The sequence below is a fragment of the Podarcis cretensis genome, assembly GCF_951804945.1.
Source record: "Podarcis cretensis genome assembly, chromosome: 8".
Lineage (NCBI taxonomy): Eukaryota > Metazoa > Chordata > Lepidosauria > Squamata > Lacertidae > Podarcis > Podarcis cretensis.
The window spans coordinates 12,074,782-12,091,947 of NC_137177.1; the positions used below are offsets into that span (position 1 = coordinate 12,074,782).

Here is a 17,166-nt window from a genome sequence, read left to right on the forward strand (position 1 = left end):
AACGAACTAACCACTCGATGCCCACCCCCACCCCCACCCCCACTCCCGGGGCAACGCACACTAACGAGGAATTTATTTGGTTTCGGATCAAAGTGCTGCAAGGGGAATTCAGAAAAAAGTCCCTATTTTTGTCTGGAGACGGGAGGGTTTTTCCTCGTCTTCACGGTTGCCAGGGAGATCCATGTCGAGCCGGGCGTGAGAAGCGCCGATTTCCTGGAACCGCTGGCCTTGGAAGGAAAGAGGCAGCCGGGTGCCTGCTTTCACTTTCGATCCTGCGCTATCTCGCCACCCAGACAGGCCAATCTCACGTTCCCGCCCAACCCGCCCCCTTGGCCAGGAAGCGGCGCATTGTTGGCGGCGCCCATGAGGCTGGATGCAGCTTCCTGAGATGGAACAGTTCCAGGCAGTTGGGATTCAGGAGCATTTTGCCGCCTTTGGCCCCCTTCTAGGTGGTCTCGTCCTCGTTTAAAGCCATATCCAAATCGGTGGCCGTCCTTGCCTCCCGTGGCAGCGAGTTCCACAGTTTATCTATGCGCTGCCCGAAGAAGCATTTCCTTTTATCCTTCCTGAATCTTCCAACATTCAGCTTCCTTGGGATGTCCACGAGTTCTGGGGTTATGAGAGAGGGTGAAAACTTGTCTCCATCTCCTCTCTCCATGCCATGCGTAATTTTGCAAACTTCTAGCACGTCTCCCCTCACCCGCCCTTTGTCTAAAGCCGTGGTTCCCGACGTGGGGCACACGCCACACAGGGGGCAATTTGATTTTTAAGGGGGGAAATTTGAGAACGGGTTATTAACAGCCTTTTAGGCTTCCTCTACGTGAATAGGAGTTCACTTTTTCAATAATACGAATTGTATGTCGGAGGGGTGGGCACCAGGATTCTAGAGATGCTTAGGTGGGGCATGGCAAAAAAAAAAAAAAAAAAAGGGTTGGGAACCACTGGTCTAAAGTAAAAAAATTATATAAATCGTGCAGGGCAGGTTTGCCATGCCTGAACTTTACTCCCTGGTGGACAACTGAAGAATGGTTTAATAGTTTGGGGGTTGCAACCAGAAGTGGATTATTGGGGGGCTCAAATAATTTCTGAACGTGGCTCTATCCAGATTTTACTGGACTCCTGCCTGTCCTGGCCAGGATAATTAACTGTAAGGTGTGTGTGTGGGGGGGGGGGGAATGAACTTCCGAGTCCAAAACATTTGGGGGGGGGGGCGCCGGGTTGCCGAGGCCTGTCTTAGAAGCGGAGTGGGGCAGAGAGGTTCACACACCTTTTCGTACCTCTCCAAGTAACAACTATTGCACTGATCGCCAACTTTAACGTGAGGCTCCAATACTTTGGCCACCTCATGAGAAGAGAAGACTCCCTGGAAAAGACCCTGATGTTGGGAAAGATGGAGGGCACAAGGAGAAGGGGACGACAGAGGACGAGATGGTTGGACAGTGTTCTCGAAGCGACCGGCATGAGTTTGACCAAACTGCGGGAGGCAGTGGAAGACAGGAGTGCCTGGCGTGCTCTGGTCCATGGGGTCACGAAGAGTCGGACACGACTAAACGACTAAACAACAACAAATATACTTGCAAGAAGACGCCTGGAGACCTTCCGCTAGCGAGCGGGGAGTAAAGACTCCGAAATATATGTCTGGGCTCGGCATTCTTTTATGCTAAAGTGCCTTGACTTTTTAATGTTTCTTTGCACCAGGTTCGGATTGGCAGATCTTGGGACTTCTAGCAAGGAAATTCTGCTCGAGGAAACCTCTGGGCTTTTCTGACTTGACTTATGAGCCTCGCCCTCTGCTCCGCCCGCCCGGTGCCACCTTCCATTGGGCTCGGTTGAAACGAGCCCGATTTCCTCGCCATCTCCTTCGAGGTTTTGCTTGCACTTGACTTGCTGCTGCGACTAGGGCTGGATCTTTGCAGAGGTGAAATCGCCAGGCAGAGAATAAAGGAAGAGAGAGGGGCGCTTTCCAAGAAAGAGATCCAGAGCCAGTAATCCGAGCCTTCCGCGAAGAAGGTAGGAAACCGGTCGGTTCATTGCTGTCAAGGCGCTGGAATTTGGCCGGGGACGGTGGAAAAGTGGGCGGGGGTGATTTTGTGGGAAAGCAACTGGCAGGCAGGGAAAGGGTTAAGTCAGCCTTTCCGCGCCCCTCCCCCCCCCAATCTTTGCAAGGGCGAAATCGGAAGTGCGCAGTTCTTTAGAAAAGGGTTTAAAGTAAACTTTGCTCTCCCATGCTAATACAGTAAATCTACCATAGCACCATCTGTGTCTACCCTGAAATGAGCTCCACTGTATTCAGCGGGACTTATTCCCGTGTAAATGTATATGCGAGTAATGTGTAAGCATTCTATACAGTCCTTACTTCTGAATACAGATATATATTCAGCGGGACTTATTCCCGTGTAAATGTATATGGGAGTAATGTGTAAGCATTCTATACAGTCCTTACTTCTGAATACAGATACACACACACACACACACACACACACACACACACACACACACTTTGTATTCCCTCCTTGTAAGCAGTGGGCCTTACTTCTGAGTAAGCTTTGCAAGGTTCCTGCTGTCAATCTGCAAATCTGATTCACTGGTCGAATTGTATTGGAAGGAAAACCTGGACTCCATTAAAAAAAATGTTTCTGTGTTATGACAGCGCATGGCTCTCATAAAGTTCTTAAAACTCCTTCCCTTTTTCTAGTTTGATTTTGTAACATATATCAGACTGGAAGAGTGTATTTTATTGTATTAATAAAATGATATGTTTGACTCATGTACTGTACTTTAAAAAAAGGCCTGCATATTAGATCAATTTCCTCCCAAAATCAGTTTAAAAGGTTGTAATTCTATACACAGCCCTCCCGCTAATAGATGAGCAATGTGAAAAAAATGTTAATTATTTTTAGTGTCAGTACATAAAATAAAAGGTGGCAGTCATTCACCTTCAAGAAATAGGCATTTGCTCTTCTGTCTCTTCTGCTATCATAAAAATAAGGAAATGTTTTAACTTCTAGCCAACCCAGTGTGTTTACACTACTGGGCAAGGTGCATAGCAACAGGGCTGTCTTAAGTAACTCTGACACCTGGTGCGAAGATTTCTCCAATGAGGAAGAGGCAGAGGCTCCAGGTGCAGTGCTGCTTCAGTGAGGTGGGCGAGGGCAGTGAGCTGATGCCAGGAGGCACCGCGTCCAGCCTCCACCTCTTCCCTGGCACCTTGCACCACTAGCCTCTATAGGCAAGATGCCCCTGCATAGCAAGTAAACCGCGCCCCCCCCCCACCTTTGGCTTTCAGTGTCAGCATCCGATGCCAAAGACCTCAAACCTCTAGAACAGGTGTAGACTTGTCACAGCTATCCTGAGAATGGTGATCTGGGCAACGTGATCTGTGCTGTTCCTAACGTCTTGCCCTGCCAAGTCAGGTTTCACTTATTCACTCACTCCAGGGTTTCCAGCTGTTGTTGGACTACAAATCCCATCATCCCCGGCTAGGAGGACCAGTGGTCAGGGATGATGGGAACTGTAGTCCCAAAACAGCTGGAGACCCAAGTTTGGGAAATGCTGGCTCACTAATAGGCAGAGACACACTTGAGTTTCCAATGTGTTGTGAGCTCCTCTGTTTTCCTTTTGCAGACCCATCTTCTCTTGCACGATGGCATCAGGGCAGGTCCACATGGAGGCTCCTGTTTGCCTAATTGAGAACATGCCGAATGGGAAGCTTGTGGTGAACCGGGAGGCTGCAGCGGTGCTTGCCGGGATCTGCCAGCCAGTGGTGGTGGTGGCCATTGCGGGGTTGTACCGCACTGGCAAGTCCTACCTCATGAACAGGCTCGCCGGCAAGAGAAAAGGTGATTGGCTTCATGAATATTTCCTGTTACTCAAGGGAAGGGCTGGAGTCTAGTAGCTTCTCATGAGGCCTCTTTGGAGCAAGGGCAGATTTCGGTAATATTTTGGCCTCCCTGAGCGAGGCTAAAATTTGGCGCCCCAAAACAGATCTTCTCAAGTATGGAGCTTCACAGTTTTGCACCCCTTCGGTTCATTGCCCTGTGCAAGGGAACCACTTTCACCACCCTTAATCCAGCACTGTTTGGAGCAAAGCAATGACGTCTGCTACAGCTGGAACTGGCTTTCAGGGCCCCTGGGTTTTCTGCCTAGCCTAGGGAGAAGCATAGAGACAGAGGAGTAATGGCTGTCGTGGAATATTTATATAGACTTATCTATGTGCATGGTGTATTTCAAATAAAATCACCAATAGGTCCCTGCCCATGGGAGCTTCCAATCTAAATTTCAACAGGCGAGAGTAATAAGGAGCATCTGTAGCACCCTGCTTGTGGTTAACGCTTAGCTGGAATGAAATATTCAACGCAGCAATAGAGAAATTAAAATAATAATTTATTTGTCAGACAAATAAATAGGAGGCACAGTGGTATATGGTTACCAAGCTCTGGCCTGGCCTCCTGCCATTCTGGCCAGCACTTATATTTCCTTAATCCAGCCCCCTTGCTCCTCCTGTGGCTGCCTCTGTCCAATCAGCCTGGTTGAAATTCCTATTGGCTGTTTGCTAGAACCAATCACAAAAGATACACCCATTTCCTCTTGTCCTTTTATGGGAAACAAAAAGCTATATATTCTTCTATCTATAAATGACAAATAAGTAGTAATATATCTTACATGTGTCTCAACAAGGAACCTTAATTACCAGCTCACCTCGCCCTATTGCCCTCCAAAACAAATGGTTTAATCTTAAATTTTTATCTTGAACAGATGTCAAGGATCTTGAATTTACATCATCATTGAAAGATCTCCTTCTCTTGAAGGTCTTTTAAACAAAGGCCTGACAACCATATGTGCTCTAATGATGTTTCCTGCTTGGCAGGGGGGGCTAGGCTGGTGGCTGATGGCCCCTGTGATCTCTTCCAACTATATGCATAAGGATTTAACATTTCTTAGCTTCTAATTCCTTTGCATAATTACATTTAAGCCAATATATTTAATACATAACATAAATAGCTTTTTAAAAGGAAAAGAAATCTTAAAAGGATCTCAGTTTAAGAAAGAAACAACTTTAGAAAAAGACTTCCCAAAATACTCTCTTCCTTTCTGCCAGCTAGATGCTTTTCCATTGCTCTTGACCTTTGAACCTTAGGAAAATATGGCTCAAGTTTAATGGGAGGCACATGGTTTTATTTTACTATTTACCCACTCTTAATTATGTTTTTCTCTGCTTTTTTATCTTCTGTAGTATGTAGGGTCAGTGTAACCTTGGCTGTCAGCCTGTAATTCCCTTTGACTTTGAGAATTGTTTTCTGCTATAAATCAGGGGGCCCCCTTATCCAGGAGAATAAACATCTTGCCAAGGTTCTTAGGCAGCTGGTCTTCTGCCTGGCATGAACATTTGAAATCTTTAAGCTCATTTTAAAATACAGGCCCTGATCAAGCCTCAATAAAAATGCAGACTATGATTAGATGCCTCACATAAAGTATAAGTAAATGGGGCTACACACACTTGGCTTCTTTCCCAACATATCTACTTTGTTTCTTGTGGGATACATATTCTGGGTTTAAGCCAAAATAGTCTAGGAATTAAAGTGATCTTGCAGCCTGATCCTCAGACGTGAGCCTCATTGGGTTCAGTGAGGCTAAATCCCGAGGAACTGTGCAAAGGATCAAAGCCTTGGGAGCTCTCGTTTTCTTGCTGGGAATCATTGTTTGCTCCTTCCTCAGGTTTCTGTCTGGGTACCACAGTGCAGGCGCAGACCAAGGGAATCTGGATGTGGTGCCTCCCTCATCCCAAGAGGCCTGACTTCACACTGGTGTTACTGGACACAGAAGGGTTGGGTGATGTGCAGAAGGTGAGCTGGGGGAGATGGCAGCTGGGGGGGCGCTGTGGAGGACTAGCACTTTCAAAAGAGCCTCGTGACAAAATACGTTGAGCTGGTGGCCAGCAGTGGGGGATGATATCTATGTGAATTATCTGACATCCCTGTGTCACACGTTTGGGAATGTCTTTGTATCTCAGAAACAGCTGTACCTGGAAGTCAAATGGAATCCTGCACCCAATCGGAAGCTGCGGTCACCACGCTGGACGTTTGGCTTCCAAAAATCATTAAAAAACCAGAACAATCACTTCCGGTTTTCAATCGTTCAGGAACTGAAACTTTTCGAGTTTACAGGTGTTCAGCTTCCAAGGTTCCACTGTAGTAGGAAAAAGTGAGATTCTGGAGGGAAAAAATCTTTTAAAACCCTATGGCTAATCTTTATTAAAATGTAGAAACCAGAGAGGTCTTGGTGCAGGTGGTCAGTGGATGGGACACTGATGGAACCCCACAATATTATATTATTATTTCAACCTTCAGAACATTTTATGTATGAATACATAAAAACAGAGGCAATCAAGGGAGCTTTCAAAATGAATAAGGACACGATATCACTATTAATCAAGAAATATGATCAAATCTGTAAAAAATATATAATTTTGACAGTCAATACATCAAATTAACACCTGAAAGAGCCAAGATTAAGAACAGAAAATGCTGTGTAGCAGATAAATTAGAAGCTGCTGCAGAAGATTTATCAGGTGACAGTAAAGGGGGCAGAATAACCAAACTTCTGTGAGTTCAGCATTCTGCGTCCCATAGGAGAAAGGTCCCTTTCTTACTTCATTGCTAGCGAAACATGGGAAGGTAAAGGGTCCGCTCTTGCTTTCCGGGCCGCCTAAATAGGACCCATGTCTCTGTGTGTATGTGTGTGTGTGTGTGTGAGAGAGAGAATGAGACAGGATGCTGCACAGAGAGAAGGCACTATGCCAGAGGTTTTCAACCTTTTTGAGTCCACAGCAACCTTGACCAAGTACATTATTTCTGTGGCACCCTAGTGGGGCTCAGGAGCCCAGTTATGTCATCCCTTGGCCTGCAGAACTGGCAGCCCCACATCCCTTTTCAAACACCCTCCCTTGTAGGAACACCCTCCTTCAGCCTATCTCTTCTCCTGTCTCCTTGGGAGTCCTCTGGGCAGCTGCCGCCCCTGGTCTCTGAGTTGCCCCCTGTCCTCACACTGCCCCACAGGAGCCTGGGAAGGACCCCATGGCCAGTCCCAGAGGCACCATTCGCTTGTAGCCAGGGCTGCTGCAACAAGCAGATGTGCAAGCCTTTGGGAGGCAGAGACTCGAGAGGAGGGAGGGAAGGAATGCGGGACAGAGGCCAGTGTTGCCCGCAGCACCCCGACCATCATTCAAGGTTGAAAACCACTGCACTATGCAACCCTGTCATGCTGGAAAATTTTGCCAATACAGTGGTACCTTGGTTTACAACCATAATCCGTTTTGGAGGTCTGTTTGTAAACCAAAACAGGTTGTAATCCAAGGTGCACTTTTGCCAATGGTGCCTCCCCCCCCAAAATTGTTCGTAATCTGAAAAAAAAAACCACGGGTTGTAATCCAAAAAAAGGTTGCAAACCGGAACACGCATTTCCGGGTTTGACGTGTTTGTAATTCAAAACGTATGCAAACCAAGACGTATGCAAACCAAGGTACCACTGTATCTACTTTGGGGTCTAGCTCTGTGCCCTTTTGACAGCTTCCCCCAACTGATTTTTGCTGTGGGTCAGCAGTTCTTCATAGTCAAAAAGGTTCCTTACACTTACCTTAGGGGCTAGAAGCTGGCTTTGACATTTTAAGTAAAAACGTGCTTGATTCCTGTGCCCAATACCAAATTCTGTTACAAGCCCACTTTGGGGGCTGTGTACAGGATTGAGTGGCACGATATACACAGTAATATAAAATAAATAAATATGCTTTAGCTCTTCCTGCGGCATGTGCCCACCACAATTGTGAAATGCGCACAACTGCTAAGCACCACAAACCTTCCAAACACAGTCTGAACAACTGCAAGCAAGTCACGGTTTGTATTCATTTCAGACGACGACTTCGCCAAGTGCAACAGAAGCGGAGGAAATGCAACAACACAAATCTCAAAGCAGGTCCCAGAGGAAAGAGCTGCAGATGAGAATGGGGCGTCAGGATTTTGGGTATCGGAAGCTTGGGATGAGAAGTCTTAAAAAATAAAAATGCCTGTATCTGTTTCAGGGAGGCATGGAGAATGATTCCTGGATCTTTGCCCTGGCCATTCTTCTCAGCAGCACCCTGGTGTATAACAGCATGGGCACCATTGACGAAACGGCCGTGGAGAAGCTCCAGTATCCTTTTGGGGGCACCATCAGTTCCAACCAGCACCACAAGATTGGGAAGGCAGAACCATGTGGCAGCTGGATGTCTGTGTAGGACAGCACTTCCTGGGGGGGGGCGGGGGGAGAAAGCTTTTGGTGTAGTCACAAGTGGAGCAAACCTTCCCTTTCCAGGTCTGCCTTGGAACACGAAGTGCGGGGGGGGGGGCAAGGAAACATGCAGGGCATGTAGCTGACGGGGGTGGGGCAGGCAGCCTGCCAAGGATCAGGTGAGCAGATCACTGGGGCAGAGCAGGGATGGGGAGCCTGTGGTCTTCCAGGTGTTGGTGGACTCCAACTCCCATCAGCCCCAGGATGGGAGTTGTTTGCTCAGCCACATCTGGAGGGCCAAATGTCCACCCATCCCTGGGTTTGTGCTTTCGGAATGAATAGATGAGGGTCAGACCACCCATGAACTCAACTGGATAGTTGAGTATAGGGTCCTCATTCTCCACAAAAAAACCACACACATCACAAGCACCTGCCTGGTGTCTCAATCCAGAACAGGACTTCAGTATGGAGGAGCCAAGGACTTTAACCAGTTACCCCTGCTGTGGTCCTGATTCAGATTGGATCAGGATCTGGGTGCGTATGGCCTGGAAAAAAGGAGACCGAGAGGAGATACGATAGCCATCTTCAAATCTCTCAAAGGCTGTCGCACGGAAGAGGGGACAAGCTTGTTTTCTCCGGCTCCAGAGGCTAGGACCCGAACCAATGGATTCAGGTTACAAGAAAGGAGATTCCGACTTAACATCAGGAAGAACTTTCTGTCTGTCAGAGCTGTTCGACAGTGGAATGGTCCCCCTCGCGAAGTTAGAATCATAGAATCATAGAATCATAGAGTTGGAAGAGACCACAAGGGCCATCGAGTCCAACCCCCTGCCAAGCAGGAAACACCATCAGAGCACTCCTGACATATGGTTGTCAAGCCTCTGCTTAAAGACCTCCAAAGAAGGAGACTCCACCACACTCCTTGGCAGCAAATTCCACTGTCGAACAGCTTTTACTGTCAGGAAGTTCCTCCTAATGTTTAGGTGGAATCTTCTTTCTTGTAGTTTGGAACCATTGCTCCGTGTCCGCTTCTCTGGAGCAGCAGAAAACAACCTTTCTCCCTCCTCTATGTGACATCCTTTTATATATTTGAACATGGCTATCATATCACCCCTTAACCTCCTCTTCTCCAGGCTAAACATGCCCAGGTCCCTTAGCCATTCCTCATAAGGCATCGTTTCCAGGCCTTTGACCATTTTGGTTGCTCTCCTCTGGACACGTTCCAGTTTGTCAGTGTCCTTCTTGAATTGTGGTGCCCAGAACTGGACACAGTACTCCATGTGAGGTCTGACCAGAGCAGAATACAGTGGCACTATTACTTCCCTTGATCTAGATGCAATACTCCTATTGATGCAGCCCAGAATTGCATTGGCTTTTTTAGCTGCCGCGTCACACTGTTGGCTCATGTCAAGTTTGTGGTCAACCAAGACTCCTAGATCCTTTTCACATGTACTGCTCTCAAGCCAGGTGTCACCCATCTTGTATTTGTGCCTCTCATTTTTTTTGCCCAAGTGCAATACTTTACATTTCTCCCTATTAAAATTCATCTTGTTTGTTTTGGCCCAGTTCTCTAATCTGTCAAGGTCGTTTTGAAGTGTGATCCTGTCCTCTGGGGTGTTAGCCACCCCTCCCAGTTTTGTGTCATCTGCAAATTTGATCAGGATGCCCTTGAGACCATCATCCAAGTCGTTGATAAAGATGTTGAATAAGACCGGGCCCAAGACAGAACCCTGTGGCACCCCACTAGTCACTCTTCTCCAGGATGAAGAGGAACCATTGATGAGCACCCTTTGGGTTCGGTCAGTCAGCCAGTTACAAATCCACTGAGTGGTAGCATAGTCAAGACCGCATTTTACCAGCTTCTTTACAAGAATATCATGGGGCACCTTATCAAATGCCTTGCTGAAATCAAGGTAGGCTACATCCACTGCGTTCCCTTCATCTACCAGGCTTGTAATTCTGTCAAAAAACAAGATCAGGTTAGTCTGACACGACTTATTTTTCAGAAATCCATGCTGACTATTGGTGATCACAGTATTCCTTTCTAGGTGCTCACAAACTGTTTGCTTAATGATCTGCTCCAGAATCTTCCCTGGTATTGATGTCAGACTGACTGGGCGGTAATTATTTGGGTCCTCTCTTTTCCCCTTTTTGAAAATAGGGACAACATTTGCCCTCCTCCAGTCTGCCGGGACTTCGCCTGTTCTCCAGGAATTCTCAAAGATGACTGCCAGTGGTTCTGAGATCACATCTGCCAGTTCTTTTAATACTCTTGGATGCAGTTCATCTGGCCCTGGAGACTTGAATACATCTAAACTAGCCAAGTATTCTTGTACTATCTCCTTAGTTATTCTGGGCTGTGTTTCCTTTGCTGAATCATTTGCTCCAAATTCTTCAGGTCGGGCATTGTTTTCTTTATCGGAGAAGACTGAGGCAAAGAAGGCATTGAGGAGTTCAGCCCTTTCTGTGTCCCCTGTTTGCATTTCACCATCTTCTCCTCTGAGTGACCCCACTGTTTCTTTGTTCTTCCTTTTGCTACGAACATACCCATAAAAGCCTTTTTTGTTGCTTTTAACCTCTCTAGCAAGCCTGAGTTCATTCTGTGCTTTAGCTTTTCTGACTTTGTGTCTACACGTGCTGGCTATTTGTTTGAATTCCTCTTTGGTGATTTCCCCCCTTTTCCATTTTTTGTACACATCCTTTTTAAATCTTAACTCAGTTAAAAGTTCTTTAGATAGCCACCCTGGCTTCTTTAGGCACCTTCCATGTTTCCGTCTCATTGGTATTGCCTGAAGTTGTGCTTTTACTATCTCCCTCTTAACAAACTCCCAGCCATCATGAACTCCCTTTCCTTTTAGTATTACTGTCCATGGGATCTCACCCAGCACTTCCCTAAGTTTTATGAAGTCGGCTTTCTTAAAGTCAAGAAATTGAGTCCTAGTATGCTTGGCTGCTCCTTTCCGCTGTATAGTAAACTTCAGAAGAGCATGATCACTCGCGCCTAATGATCCTTCCACTTCTACCCCACTAACCAGGTCATCAATATTGGTTAGGACCAGATCTAAAATGGCTGTTCCTCTTGTTGCTTCTCCCACTTTCTGGACAATGAAGTTGTCTGCAAGGCCAGTGAGGAATCTGTTTGACCTTATGCTCTTGGCTGAGTTTGACATCCAGCAAATATCCAGGTAATTGAAGTCCCCCATTACTACTATCTCCCTTCCTTTTTGCATGCTTGGCCATCTGTTCCAGGAAGGCATCATCTATGTCCTCCGTTTGGCTTGGGGATCTATAGTAAACTCCCACAATGAGGTCCCTGCTATTCATCTCTCCCTTAATTTTGACCCAAATGCTCTCACTTTGGCTTTGAGGTTCTAAATCTTGGATCTCTTCACAGGTATACACATCCCTGACATATAACGCCACTCCTCCTCCTTTCTTGTCTGGTCTGTTTCTCTGAAATAGATTGTAACCCTCCATTATTACATTCCAGTCGTGGGACTTATCCCACCAGGTTTCAGTGATGCCTATTATGTCATATTTAGTTTGCTGTACCAAGAGCTCAAGCTCATCTTGTTTATTACCCATGCTTTGCGCATTAGTGTACAGACATTGAAGTCCATTAATCATTCCCCCCTGTCTCTTATTTAAGGATTTTTTCCTCCCACCACTAGGTCTGCGTGCTGTTTGCTACATTTGGTCTATGACATTTGGATGATCATCTTCATCAATTGATAGACTCCTACCTTCAGGAGCACTGTCTTCCTCCCCCACATTAGTCAGTTTAAAGCCCTCCTGATGAGGTTTCTGAGATTTTTGGCAAAAACATTCCTCCCAACCGTTGTGAGGTGCAGCCCATCGCTTGCCAGAAGTCCATCTTCAAGAAACTGCAGTCCGTGATCTAAGAATCCAAACCGTTCCTGTTTATACCATTTGCGAAGCCAGCTGTTCACTTCCACTATTTTTCTCTCTCTCCCTGGGCCACGTCGTTCAACTGGGAGGACAGATGAGATGACAATTTGTGCATTTAATTGCTTCAATTTCCTGCCCAGAGCCTCATAGTCTCTTTTGATCTTCTGGAGGCTATTGCTTGCAGTGTCATTGGTTCCCACATGAACCAAGAGGAAGGGGTATTTGTCAGTGGGTTTTATGATTCCTTGTGGACTCTCCTTCCTTGGATGTTTTTAAGCACCTGTCATGGATGCTTTAGCCAAGTTCCCTGCATTGCAGGGGGTTGGACTAGATGACCCTTGGGGTCCCTCCCAGCTCAACGATTCTATGATTCTATGGCATATCACAATTTGCATGGCAAAAAGGCACCATTGAAATGACTTGGATCTTTGCCCCACTTTATTTTGCAGTGCTTATTGCAGGTATGAGGCTCCTGGTCAAGACTGGGATTGCAGGGAGAGCAAAGGGTTAAATGTCTCCTGTCCCAGGATCCTGATCTGTATCTCTCACACTGCATTGACAGTTTGTTTGTGTGTGAGTGGGACACCTTGCATTAAATGGCAGGGCTACACAGTTAAGGTCATGTAGTTTCACCTTCACCTGCAATTCCTGTTGGGAACTCCCTGAAGTGTGCTTCACTGGCAGGCAGCTAAAGAAGGGCATCTAGGAACCCTGGAAACAAGCAGGAATGGGAATGGGCCCTAATGTGTAAAGCAAGATATGCCAGGAGGGGTTAGGGCCAGGTTCAGCCCCAAAGCCTTGCCCAGACCACTACTGTGTGCCACAGTGAGGAAATCACAGGTAGAGACACAACCAATGCATAACTTGAAAGAAGTTCAGATTGCAAAGCCCAACGATAACCTTGCAGTCCTTTTCCTTAGCAAGCCCCAGCTATGTCACTGAGCTGACAAAAGCAATCAGAGCAAAATATCCCTCCGGGGATGGCCAAGAAGAGGAGAATTTCACCAAATTTGGCCGATTCTTCCCAGACTTGGTTTGGGCCTTGCGGGATTTCACACTGCAGCTGCAGCTAAACGGACGCCCCATCAGTGCAGACAAGTACCTGGAGAACGCCTTGAGATTTCTGCAAGGTGCGGTAGCCGAAACCAAATGCAACATCAGGACAGATCCTTCCTTGACCCTTCTTGTTTCCACTTACCTCCTTCTAATCAATTGAGTTTTCTGTTCAGCAGGGAGATTTTGTTTTATTTTGAAAGGTGTTCTGGGCATCGCTACCCGCTGATGACAGAGTATGCTTGCCGGGGTTGCTGGGAGTTGTAGTTCTGCAACATCTGGAAGGCCACAGATCCCCTACACCTGGATTAGAGAAACCAAATGACACCTGCAGACTTTCACTGTTTTGCAAGAGGGATGCTAGTGCATTCTGGAACTTTAGGTCGGCACAATACTAACAAAGAACTGCACCGCCCCCCATACCCACACCCTTTCTTCGTCTTTTCTCTTAGGTGATGCTGAGCACATCCAGAAACACAACATGGCCAGATCATGCATCCACAGTTTCTTTCCTTCACGGAAATGTTTCATATTTGACCGTCCAACTACCAGGAAGAAGTTGCATCTGCTGGAGGAACTGAATGAAGAGGATTTGGAGGAAGATTTCATGGTACCAATGGCTCATTTCTGCCAACATATCTGGGAGACATCGCGACCCAAGATGATCCCAGGAGACCGAGTTGTGACTGGAACGAGTAAGGAAGCTCCAGCAAAATTGTAGGCTTGGGGGATGTAGGAAGCTTTCTTTCATTGAAGCCATAAGGAGCAGTGTATTGATTGTGCTGCAGAACGTCGTGGAGGTGTGCTCTTAAACCCTTTAGTGTTGGTCAATTACCTGTGTTGCACTTTGAATCAAGCCCAATATAGCTTTGCCCAGCTTTGTTATGGTGCAATAACAGCTGTCAAACTGGTGGTGGAGGGACCCTTTGTCACCAGAGCAAAATGAAGGTGTAAGGAGCTGTTGGCCTGACCATTGTAGATGGCTGAAGTTAGCAGTCCAGCAGGGATCAGGTGACATCAGAAACCAATGGGGTTCCCCCTTCCAACCATATGAAGTCGCCGATTCTACCCTGGACCACTTGATTGCCTGCTGAAAGCACCTTTGCCAGCAGGTGAAAAAGAGTGGAGAGATGGGAAACAAAGGAAAGTTGAAATGGACAGATTCGCTAATCCCAAACAATGAGTTGTTTTGTTATACTGTTGCCCTGTCATTTGGAAATGGTCAGCCTGCTGCAGCACCCTCTAACCTGCTCTTTGCTCCTAGAGCAGGGGTGGGGAATCGGTGGCCCTCCCAAATCCTCAGTCAGCATGGCCAATGGCCAAGCGTGATGGAGTTTCAGTCCAGCAACACCTGGAGGGTCACAGGTTCCCCAGTCTGCAACGAGAACACGCAAATTCTGTTGCATAAATTATGCAAATAAAATGAATTGGTTTGATTTTCATTATTTATTCTGCTTTCAGTGTAGGTTTTTAATTTTTTTTAAAAAAGTTTCAACTTTAGAAGAAGCACAAATGGCAAGAACCAGAGTCCAGCACAGAGGGATCCAATTAGGACTGAGATTTATAGGGGGCGGGGAGTAGAGCAGAGCAAAGTAACTACGAGAGAGGGTGATTGGATGGTGGTCCTCATCCCCCTCTGCTTTTTCACGTCTTCAAGCTCTTATTTGTAGCTACAAAGGCTAGAACCCTTCTTCTGAAAACAAATGGGATTACTTCATACTACGTTAGGCGCAAGAGCCTGATCCTGTTCTTGCATGACACAAGAGATACAGAATACTTGGTCCTCACTTTCTTGCAGATGTGGGCGGACACTTCAAGGCAGTTTGGGTCTGCAAATTCTTTCTCAACGTAAGGAGGTTAATCATCTTTACCGTGCCGTGCATTCCACTTCGATTATCTCTGATTCTTTGGCTTCAACAATCTTTCCCTTTTCAGTGCTCGCAAGCCTGGCAAAGACCTATGTCAATGCCATCAACAGTGGGGACGTGCCCTGCTTGCAAAATGCAGTGCTGGCCTTGTCCAAGATCGAGAATTCGGCTGCTGTGCATGACGCCATTTCCTGTTATGAAGAACGGATGCAGCTGCTGCTGCTGCTGCCGACTGAGACTCTTGAAGAGCTGCTGAGGGCACACGCCAAGTGTGAGAGGGAGGCCATTGACGTCTTCATAGCCCGTGCCTTTGGAGACAACGTTAAACAATTTCAAGAGGAGCTTGAGGTGTGTTCTCTTTAGTGCCTTATCAGCTGCCTGCACTTTAGCCCATTTCCATTTATTTATTTAATATGCTTATACATCACTTTTGGTGACACGCGACCTCGAAACAGCTTACATAAAAATAAAGCGTTATCATTAAAAACACAGATTAAAAATCACAACAGAAGATCAGTGACACAAACAGTAAAACCACAAAAATCAGTGCTATAAAGCAAATGTTTAATGTTTTACTGTGGCTTGGAAGTTGCCCAGAAGTTGTTACTGTAGATGGGTGGCATATAAATAATAAATTATTATTTATTGCAGTTGCAGACAGTTCCCACATTTTGGGGTGTGTGTGTGTCTTGACGTAACTATTTCAGTTAATCTCACACTGATTGAATTTTGTGGTGTAAACAACAACAACAACAACAACAACAACAACAACAGTACCCCTCCCATCTGAACAGGTTGCCCCGACCACTCTGGGTAGCTTCTAACAAATATAAAAACGTATTAGTATGTGGCCTTAGTATGTCTTCCCATTGTATAGTACACTGGGGAGGAAACTTTTCGTCATTGCTAACGTGTCATCTTTCTGCTGCTTTGTTCTGTTTTCGGTAGAATAAGTTGAATCAGAAAAAGAAGGCATTCTGCGAAAGAAATGAGAAGGTGTCTTTGGACCGCTGCCGTGATGTGCTGCGCTTTCTTTCCCAGGACCTGGTATCTGAGATCCAGGAGGGGATTTACACAGTGCCTGAAGGCTATAAGCGCTTCCTTGCCAAGATGAACGAAATAAAGGAGAACTACGATGCATTTGATGGAAAAGGGGTTCAGGTAGGACAGGAGGGGAAGCACTTCTGTGACACTCAAGAGAGGTGGGGATCCTGTTGCTGACTGATGGCAGACTTACAGTGCAATCTAATGCATGATTACTTGGGAGTATGTCCCACTGAATTCACCAGTTGGGGGTAAAGATGCAAAGGTACTAAACTGGTTGAAGAGGAATCCTCTCATTGCAGGATTGATAGAGATCAAAAACGTGTCTGAAAATTGTCCCCTCCTTAGTGAGTTTTACAAGTACTTCAAAACCATTTAAATGCTGATCCACATTTTATAAACTTTTATCAATTATTATTGTTAGGATCGTCCTCCTCGCGTGTAGGACCCTGGCAGAGACACATGCCCGACTGGCATGTTCTCTCCCTCCTGGTTGATCGTTTGGGAGCTTCCAAAGCTTTCTTCAGCCCAAACATCACAGCCACTGATATCAAGAAGCATCAGCACACTTAGGGATCCTGTAGAGTACTTGCAGTTTGCGTAACAGAACTCAGTAGCACAGCATTTTGGCTAATCTATTTTATTTATATATAATACACTCGGAGCATTCTGCTTTAGCTCCTTCCTCTTTCTCATTAGACAGCAAAGAGAAAGAACAAAGGACAATAGCCCCACTTCATGGAACACAGTAATACCAAAACATCCTGTCTCTGTCACTTCCCACACTGTGGAATGAAAACATACACTGTCATGTGATAGACAACAATCTCATGACTGCAAACACAGAGCAAGAATCCTAACAGTTATATCGCTTGTGGTTGTTTTTTTTTTACTGTTCTTTTCTGGCTCATTTTAAGGGATATAGTTGTTGTTTTTAGTTGTAATGATTTCTCTCTGTTACCTTGTGAGGATTTCTGTTCTAAAATAATAATATATATATATATATATATATATATATATATATATATAT

At 46.0% G+C, this 17,166-nt stretch overlaps 2 protein-coding genes across 2 annotated transcripts in view; both read left to right on the forward strand.

Moving 5' to 3' along the window:
- The first annotated feature begins 1,068 nt into the window (after positions 1-1,068).
- LOC307221170 (guanylate-binding protein 1-like) overlaps positions 1,069-17,166 on the forward strand; it is a 63,810-nt gene continuing 47,712 nt past the window's right edge. Inside the window, exon 1 of the mRNA XM_079985508.1 lies at positions 1,069-1,147. The gene's annotated coding sequence lies outside the window, so the exon portion shown is untranslated. The remainder of the gene's footprint in view (positions 1,148-17,166) is intronic.
- Positions 1,502-17,166, forward strand: part of LOC307223398 (uncharacterized protein) — a 43,102-nt gene continuing 27,437 nt past the window's right edge. The window contains exons 1-8 of the mRNA XM_079989368.1: positions 1,502-2,010; positions 3,625-3,839; positions 5,716-5,843; positions 8,075-8,184; positions 13,102-13,301; positions 13,677-13,919; positions 15,160-15,440; positions 16,041-16,253. Of these exons, the coding sequence (XP_079845494.1) occupies positions 3,644-3,839; positions 5,716-5,843; positions 8,075-8,184; positions 13,102-13,301; positions 13,677-13,919; positions 15,160-15,440; positions 16,041-16,253 (1,371 nt within the window). The 5' untranslated portion in view covers positions 1,502-2,010; positions 3,625-3,643. The remainder of the gene's footprint in view (positions 2,011-3,624; positions 3,840-5,715; positions 5,844-8,074; positions 8,185-13,101; positions 13,302-13,676; positions 13,920-15,159; positions 15,441-16,040; positions 16,254-17,166) is intronic.